This window comes from Sebastes umbrosus, chromosome 1 (genome assembly GCF_015220745.1).
Source record: "Sebastes umbrosus isolate fSebUmb1 chromosome 1, fSebUmb1.pri, whole genome shotgun sequence".
Lineage (NCBI taxonomy): Eukaryota > Metazoa > Chordata > Actinopteri > Perciformes > Sebastidae > Sebastes > Sebastes umbrosus.
The window spans coordinates 25,899,604-25,909,061 of NC_051269.1; the positions used below are offsets into that span (position 1 = coordinate 25,899,604).

A 9,458-nucleotide genomic window follows, 5' to 3' on the forward strand; every position below is an offset into this window, starting at 1 on the left:
TACAGATGTATTCAATGCTTTTCATACAAAAATGTCTTTATTGTTATTATTACCAACTGCTGTTCAAAGGCTTGACGTACCCGTAGGTTCAGTTTCTGTACATAAAAACCTAAATCAATATGTCAGTAAATAAAACATTCCTATCAGATGTTTTTCTTTACATATAACAGACAAGGCAACTAGAATTATGTATTAAACTGTGACAAATCACAGCAGCCACACTGGACTATAAACATGTAAATACAGAGCTTATATGTTTTAATAATCCAGACTTGTTCTTCGTCTCATCGCCACTTCATTTGTGCCTGAAAGTCACGTGGGTCTCACTTCTCTCATTTCAGCTTTGCTGCGAGCCGACATGTGAGAGCCCAGGACATTTACTGTGAATTCATCATTTGAGGTATTAAAGTAAAACCTGATAGTTCAACAGCATATATTTAATATATTTGAGAAATTTGAAAGGAACTCCTGAAAATGTTAGAGTCTGTGCATTGTTATTTTATCAAGTGCTTCAATGCTCATCCATCTCCTTTGCTTCAGACAGAGTGAGTCTCACTTAAAGGAATAGTTCCACATTTTTGGGAAAATCGCTTATTTAGTTTCTGGCAGAGAATTAGATGAGAAGATGATACCACTGGTGTTTGTACGGTAAATATGAAGCTACTGCAAGCAGCTGGTTTAGCATAGCTTAGCACAAAGACTGGAAACAGGGTGAAACAGCTAGCCTGGCTTTGTCCGAAGTTAACAAAATCCACCTACCACCAGCGCCTTTACAGCTCACAAAAAGAAGTGTAAAAACGACAATTCAACGTTTTATGGAGGCGAGTTATGTGCCTGTTTCTTGGCTCTGAGCAGTTGCCAGGCAACCAGCGGAGACTCCAGGAAGTCACTGTTGTGATAACATCCCGTAAAACAGCAAATTAACATTTTTAGACTTCAACGTGTTAATTAGTGAGAGGTGTTGGTAGGTGGACTTTATTACAGTTGGACGGAGCCAGGCTAGCTGTTTCCACCCGTTTCCAGTCTTTATGCTAAGCTAAGCTAACCAGCTGCTGGCTTCATATTTACCGTACAGACATGAGAGTGGTATCAATCTTCTCATCTAACTCTCAGCAAGAATGTGAATAAGCACATTAACCAAAATGTCAAACATTTGCTTTAAATTCAGTGTTTCGTTAATTGATGGACCGCTTCAGTAGTCGTAGCTGAGTCCAGTCAATCAAGTGCAGGCGTTTTGGGGTGTTTTAGTTCCTTCCCTGGCTCTGGTTGTCCTTTACTGTCTGTTGCCTCATCAGATCCCAGAACAGCATGCTGAGCATTGTGTGTGGGGCCAAGCGCACGAAGACAGGACCCATGCCTTTATACAAGCCCAGCAGGCCCTCGGATTGGCACACCTTCAGCATACAATCTGAAAAGCCGTGGTACAGACGCCCCTGAAAAGAGAAAGAAAACATTATGTACAGAGCAATGGCTCAATCTTTTGTGCATTATTATTGAGCAAGAGCAAATTTGATGAAAAGAGGTAAGTTTCTAGGGGAACTCACCCTACGAAACTCATCCACCGGCTGGTTGTAGAGCCTTGTACTAATGACGTCAAACGGCGTCATGCTGATCGCCACGGCGACTCCACTGATCATGGCGGCTATCAGAGCCGTGAGCCAGTTGTTTGGACTAAACCACTGCAAGGAAAGAAAGAAACCGATTATTAAAGGTCCCATATCATGCTCATTTTCAGGTTCATACTTGTATTTTGTGTTTCTACTAGAACATATTTACATGCTGTAATGTTAAAAAAAACTTTATTTTCCTCATACTGTCAGCCCGAATATACCTGTATTTACCCACTGTCTGAAACGCTCCGTGTTTTAGTGCATTTTGACAGAATTGCAACAGAGCTGTCCTTTCAGCTGATGACATTCACATACACTGCAACCAGGAATAAACTGGGACACATTTAGAATGTTCACGTAAAAAAAGTTTTCAAGGGTCTAAATATTGTATATTCATGACATCACGAATGGGCAGAAATCCTGACAGCTTGTTTCAAATGCAGAGTTTCTGAATACGGGCTGTGTGTATTTCCCTGTGGATTGAGCGCTTCGATACTTTCACAGTATTTATATAGGACTTAAGCCTGCTTTATAATAAAAAAACATGAAAATCTCACTTTTTTATAATATGGGACCTTTAACGAAGGTCTGACTTTTGGCTGACGCTGCGGTGGCAGCTGTTGTGCTACAATGTCAGCTGTGTATCACGTCTACCTGGGAATGTGACACCCATTCCTTGGCCGAGGTGAAGGTTGCCAGTTGAGCAGCTGATCCCACCATGACTCGAGGCACAGCCCCGTTCACACCCCTCCAAAGACCAATTAAACCGTCTCTTCTATAGATGGTAACAAAGGCATCAGACGCTCCCTGTAATGGAAGAAAACAAAAGCATTGGCACCCTAATGATACTGTGCATGTCTTTCTATCATGTGGCGATAGAAATGTGTTTCTGTTGGATTAAAATGCCTTTTTCATGCATTTAACTCCGAGTCATACCAGCGCAAAGTAGTCTGCTTATAACAGAAGTTTAATGCTGCGTGTATAAATGTATGTTGCTGTATTTATCCACCCCTACAAATTATACATTAACATTATGTGGCATCAGTACAAAGTTTAAAACCAAAATATGGTGGTGGAATGTAACTAAGTATATTTACTAAAGTACAAATATCTCAAAGTTGAACTTTAGTATCTCCATGTTATGCAACTTCATACTTCTACTTCACTATTTTTCAGAGGGAAATATTATTCTTTTTAATAAAATGCATTTATTTGACAGATGAGAACGATATAAGGGCAAGATGTCCCGCTTTAACAGGTTCAACATAACCAACAGAGGGGTGGGGGAGCTGTCAATCAAGCGCAGTGTATACACACACCCATACAATCCTGATAGGACATCTAATTAGTATAACTGGAAGCACCTGTGAATATTAAATACATACATTTAAAAATAAATGCAAAAATAGATTAAAATAAATACATTTTAAAATTGTATTAAAATAGATACATAAATAAATAAATGGGAAAAATAAACCGCAGAGTAAATAAATAAATAAGGGAATTAATGCAAAGATAAATAAATAGAGGTGCAAATTAAAACAGAAATATTAAGATCACATTTTATCAATTAATTAATGTCTGCATTTATTGTTAATATTATTTTTGCTATATTTAATGACATATTTAAGTAATTTCTTTATTAATTAATTAATTTTTTATTTTGGCAGGTTCCGTTCTCCATATTATTGGGTGGACTGTGGGTTTGCAGGTGCTTTTAGATTTTGCATACAAAATATAAGATCACTCTATAAAACATGATGCATTATTAAACAGTATAATACGTAGTTAGAGTATGACATAATTCCAGATAAAAAAAACGTATAATGTATTCATGTGTCTTACTTTGAACATGTCCGTCTTACCAGATGGTTGTGCTGGTGGCCTACTGCTATGGCTTGCACAGTTTGAGCCTGCAGGTGGGTCTTCACCTGTGAAGAAAACGCAGCACACAACAAGGTTTAATGTGCATTCAGTTTGCACAAGATATTAAGTGCAGACAAAACCAGACTTGTTGTCGCTAAGTCGGATAAAGTCTGAGTCAGATGCCAGGATGAGTTATGTAACAATTGCAGGTAAGTGTGCTAATGTTTACCAGGTATGAGTCACAAACGTGTCTTAACAAACACCTCAGTGATTAATTTGCTCCAAACCTTAACAATCAAACAGCAGGTATAGCACAAAACCAAGAGGCCGCTCTACTTGATTTCATACAGTGTCAATAAAATAACCTTCAGCCGTCCTTCCTTCACTGCCAACACACACAGCAAGGGGCCACAAGATACTGTATATTTTTAGCAGCAGTGGGTAGGTTGAAGCAGAGTGCAGGGTATATTTAGAGACCAAGACAAACGTGTTGTAAAACAATATTTTCTTTCCATGACGGTGCAAAAGGTTAGATCGTTTTAAATGTGTTGACCGACAGCCGAGACAGGAAAACAGCAACACTACGGCTGTCGTATGAACAAGGACATGCAGAGGACGTTCATAACTTGTGCTGTAAATCAAGAGACTGATTGTTTTATAGATGCACATTAAATCTGTGTCTAATCTGACAAACAGCTGAATGGGACTTGGATGTGGACAGGCTGGCGGAGCAGGTGGGTAATGAAAAGATACATCACTCATCCATGTGGACAAGATAAGTCAGCTTAATGATCATATTGTTCCATCTTGTGTTCTTGATATCAAACTAGACGTCATCTGTGACAAACCACACACGCCCATATAATGTCATTTTGCCTCACGAGCCCTCGTGCTGGATAAAAATAGACGTAGGACATTTGACACGCCTTTGAAACTGAGCTGGTTCGCTTTCCTGTCTCCGATTGTGATGAATTACAACGCAGTTGTTCAGGGTTTGCGATGTCACGTTTGAATTTAGGCTTTCCAATTTTCATTTCATTAAAAATGTGACACCCCTCATTTATTTGACGCAGTTAGGAAGTTACTGTTGTTCTCCATATTTCTCCCCTTCAAACTCCTTTTAGTGACTTTCCCCTTTATATTTCCCGTTAGTGGCTCAAAAGAGTTATTGTTAAAGGCTAGGTTGACATTTCTATCTTCAAACAATACTCACATGTCTATATAATGAGCATCTTCCAGTGTACATACTGTTTGGGTAAGTGAGTGAATGTGAGCTGTTGAAATGTAGCGTCTAAAGTGCGTCCAATAGTGACTGATATGAATGAACTATGAACACCTCTTGCTTTACAAAGTTGCACAATCTTTATAGTGTGTAATTTAATACTGTAATCTAACGTTGCAATAGTGCCCTTCACTAATCTGTTTACAAAGCTGACGTGTGTATTAAGTCGACCCACCAAATGCAAACATGGTCTGATATCTGGTCACAGATGATGATGACCAGCGTGTTGGCGTTATTCAAACAGTACGTGCATAAAAAGAGTGTTACAATGAAACCTTTTGCATAATATATATGAAACTTGCAACAGAAAACAATTACCCATATCGTCTTTCCACAGGAGCTCCCTTGTCTTCTTAATGTCAGCTGTTTGGCTGTTAATTAACTTATTTAGTAACGTGTGTGTGTGAGAGGTTGAGTGTGTTGAGTGTAACCGAATCGGAGGTTTCAATTTCCTATTAAACCTAGTTTTTGACCTACTGGTCTCACATAGCTACTACAAAATGACATCATGGCTGACACCTCGTAGAAACATTCGAGGGACTTATTTTAAATGTTCTGACTCTCATACATTCAACATTATGCTCAAACAGTAACATCAATATATCCTGATGGTACACAAAACACAGAAATCACATCGTTGTTGTGACTGTGATCTTTTGGACAAACATCTTTGTCATAAACAGTAACGGGCCACATTATAACTTTAACTACAAATGGCTTGTAACACCTATATCGATTTAATCCAAAAACCTATAGAGCTGCTGACTTATAATGCCCAGTAGAGGCCAAGAACCCATCAAAGGGTCGCAAGACGATTAACAGTGTTACACAAAATTGCATCTTTTTCAAACTTTTCTCTAATATTTGCTCTTTTCTTGCCAAATACTGTGTAGTTTTACCTCTTCAAGGTCCCAAAAACTATTAATTCAAATTTACCTCCCTAACAGCACCTATATGTATAAATTCAAATTTACCTTCCCATCAACACCTATATGTATTAATTCAAAGTTGCCTTCCTAACATCACCTATATGTATTAAAGTTTGTGGCAGCTGCCAATTCTCTGGTGCTTGCTGTTGTTTCCCTTTTCCCTGGTGTTTTTTTGGTTGAGTTGCTGAGTGATTAGAGGGTTATTCAGTTCACCTGTTGCGCAGGGTGTGGGGACTGGCTCTTAAATGATAGTTGAGAGCAGCTTGGTGCATTCCCCTCTTGGCCAATCAGGGTGTAACGACGCCCTTTCTGTAGGGCTTAAAAGAGGAGGGAAACTGCACACCCAGTGTCATTCTGATCTCTCCTTCACTCAATGCAACATGTGTTATCAGCTTTATCAGAAACTCTGGTCTGTTTTGGGCCCTTTTGGGATTCTGTGATCTTTGTGTTTTGTTTGTTGAGAGTGTTGACTCTCCTAGTTGGGGAAATAAGTTAAGTGCCAACCAATTGGGTTACCTGCACTGGGACGTTTAGTACTATTTGTGCAACGATCTGGCTTGCCTTACAATAGCCTAACGCCTGCAGGCTGTATTTTTGTATTCTATTCATTTGTTGATTTTCAATGAAACCCTTTATACCCATTTCTTTTAGTGTATTTTATTTGGGAAAACTAAAGGAGGGTAAAAGGAAAAACACAAACCAATATTTCAGTTTCCTTAATTGTTTGTTAATATAGAGGCATTTGTTCATTATTGAAGAGGCATTTGTTCATTATTATTATTAAGAAGGCATTTTATTTTATATTATTATGTGGATGGGAACTGTTTTTCAGTCTTCTGACTGAACAACTAAAGTCTGGGGAACTCAGTACCGCCACAAGTTAACTATTAAGAGGGTAAAAATCACTTCAAATGAACTGCTCAGCACTCTCAGACATACACCCTGCATGTGATGAGGGGTCAAAAATGTGGGGAACGCCTGCAATAAAGGATGCAATAAAAAAGAGAAACTTTAGTAAACGTACCAGGTAGGCAGGCGAGGCAATGAGGGCCCCCAGCGCCCCGGCCCCGGCCCCTGACAGCAGACTGCCCCCGTGGTAGGAGGTGATGCCCAGAGATTCACAGTAGGAGTAGGAGCCCAGCCTCACGCCGTTCATCACACCCTGGTACATCAGCCCCACCGAGAGCCCCTTCTGCAGGCCCCGGAGCCCGTCTGTGCGGCCCACCACCCAGAGGGCCTGCAGGACCCCACGGTAGTGTCTCTGGTAGGACCCCCGAGCACGCAGCTCTCCCTGAAGCTGCAGACGGGTCTTTACAACCTCCAGGGGGTTGGTGAACACACAGGCGGCGCAGCAGGCGAGAGCACCCAGGGCGAAATCCAGAGGAGGCCAGACGGCCGGAGGGGGCGGCGAGCGTCCGAGGACACCGCAGGGTACAGTGGACACGGTGGATGCCATCCTGTGGGACGGCTGGGCATCGAACACAGACTCTTCTGGGGAAGTTTTCAGCAGCTGAGCGCTGGTCATCCCTGGGGAGAGTTTGTTCTTGTGACGACCGGTGTCAGTTTGTTAGGGAACAGGGAGAGTGTGTCACACTTGGTACAGAACAGTGAAGTCAGAAACAAACGCTATCAGCTGTTGTGATAACAAATCTGTTTTGCATGGTGCTCCTGTGACAATGCAGGTCAGTGCGCCTCTTTGGTGTCCTTCTGTTGTGACTTTCTCATGGAGCTTCCTTGACTGTCAGTCTGTTCAAAAGAGGCACCATCTGCAAGAGAATTTAATCACGTTGAAGGAAACATTTCAGGTTCAGGTGTGTTTACAAAAGCCCATATGACGTCACAGTGTCAAGAGAAAGACTCAGAGTGGAAACTCACATGACTAACATATTCTAAAACATGTCAGAAAACATTTCCTGCTTTTTAACTCGCTAAACTTGCAGCATGTCAAAATTCAACAACACAAAAAAACAGATGTACAACATCTTTAAGTTGAGTTGTGTGCACAAGAACACCTGACACTAACAGGTCTAACACCTCTCCAGTCAAATTCATTCAAACTAACAAACAGCTACACAGCCAAGCACAGTACAAGTACCAGAGGGTAAACACGCTCCAATAGAAACACTCCTCTCTCATGCCTTTTGAAAAAGTTATAACATATCTTTTGAATTTGGTGACTTCATTCAGAAACTCACAGTGTTTGGAGGTCCTGTGCAGCTCCATTCTTCCTCTCTCCCCATCATTGTAAACATGTGTCCTCAGCACATTCATTGTCAGAGTCTCCTCCCACTGCCTCTCACCAGAGCCAATACAGCTTCAGTCCTGTCTGCCACATCACCACATCCCCAGGTCTGCACCAATCACACTGCTCTGCTCTGAACTGCCCCCCTCTATGGTCCTATAGGAGCTCTCTGGGTAAAAGGTTATTGTTGGTCAAAGAGGGAGGTGGAGTGTCTGGGGGGAAAGGATCCAAATGGTGTCTAAACAAGGTTAATCTGTTGAGGATATAGAGTGGATAATCTCACAAACAAAACAAACAAACCTGTGCTCTCTTTTACTCCTGCACCACATTAAACTTTCTTATAGTAACAACTGTTTTAAGAGACATTTTGAGCACAAAAATGGAGTTAACAGAGGAAATAATGTGGTAGAGCTGTTAAAAATTCACAGATTGCTCAGAAGCATGTGTCAGCTATAAATTACATTTGGAAAAAATGATGCTTGTTGTTGAGGTGACTCATGTATGAGCCCTTTTCTTGATGTGCTGTATGCAGAAGAGCCACTAGAGTGCGCTCTTCTACATCTTTATAAAGTACAACTACTCAAATATGACTCCCAATGCCTCTTCATGAACAAATCAAATGCAACAATTGAGAGTTCATTCTTGATCTTGGAAACAGCAGCGGACTAAAACAATCTCACCACAAGGGTCAATGTGTAGCTGTTCAGGAGCTTTCGATGGTTTCACATGATCTTCCTCAGCAGATGGAGTGGTTTAGCACTTTAAAGGTTTCTTATGGAAGCAAAGAACAGCCATAATAATTTGACAATATAAACTAAACACGTAATGCTGTGACATGTAATCACTACTTAATACTTAATGTTAAAATGTAAATACCACTGGATTTATAGCATTGGAATTGAAAAAAAAATAAAATAAAAAAAAGTCTCTATATTCTCAATTAGGGGGTATCACAATATACCGGTATTTACCATAACCGTGACATTTAAAAATGAATTATTGATATCATGTTAATAATACACATATGATAATATTGTGTACATAATCCTGTGCCTCTTAAATCATTTTTATATATATAATAATTACACTAAAATATACATATATATATATACATATATATATATGTATATATATATATATATATATATACATTCACCGGCCACTTTATTAGGTACACCTTGCTAGTACCGGATGGTCTTCTGCTGCTGTAGCCCATCTGCTTCAAGGTTCGACGTATTGTGCATTCAGAGATGGTATTCTGCATACCTTGGTTGTAATGAGTGGTTATTTGAGTTACTGTTGCCTTTCTATCATCTTGAACCACTCTGCCCATTCTCCTCTGACCTCTGACATCAACAAGGCATTTCCGTCCACACAACTGTCGCTCACTGGATATTTTCTCTTTTTTGTACCATTCTCTGTAAACCCTAGAGATGGTTGTGCGTGAAAATCCCAGTAGATCAGCAGTTTTGAAATACTCAGACCAGCCCGTCTGGCACCAACAACCATGCCACGTTCAAAGTCACTTA

At 40.3% G+C, this 9,458-nt stretch overlaps 1 protein-coding gene across 2 annotated transcripts; it reads right to left on the minus strand.

Annotated features, from left to right (window-relative positions):
- Positions 1–18: 18 nt before the first annotated feature.
- slc25a34 (solute carrier family 25 member 34) lies at positions 19–8,087 on the minus strand. 2 transcript variants are annotated; one of them, XM_037777722.1, is made up of 6 exons: positions 7,883–8,087; positions 6,712–7,453; positions 3,476–3,541; positions 2,265–2,417; positions 1,545–1,679; positions 19–1,433 (listed from the first exon to the last, which is right to left on the minus strand). In XM_037777722.1, the coding sequence occupies exons 2-6, from the start codon at positions 7,210–7,212 to the stop codon at positions 1,245–1,247; spliced, it is 1,044 nt and encodes a 347-aa protein (XP_037633650.1). In that variant the 5' UTR covers positions 7,213–7,453; positions 7,883–8,087; the 3' UTR covers positions 19–1,244. The 2 variants fall into 2 exon arrangements, with proteins under 2 accessions (XP_037633650.1, XP_037633659.1); XM_037777731.1 differs by lacking the exon at positions 7,883–8,087 and adding an exon at positions 7,783–7,801.
- Between the last annotated feature and the right edge of the window lie 1,371 nt (positions 8,088–9,458).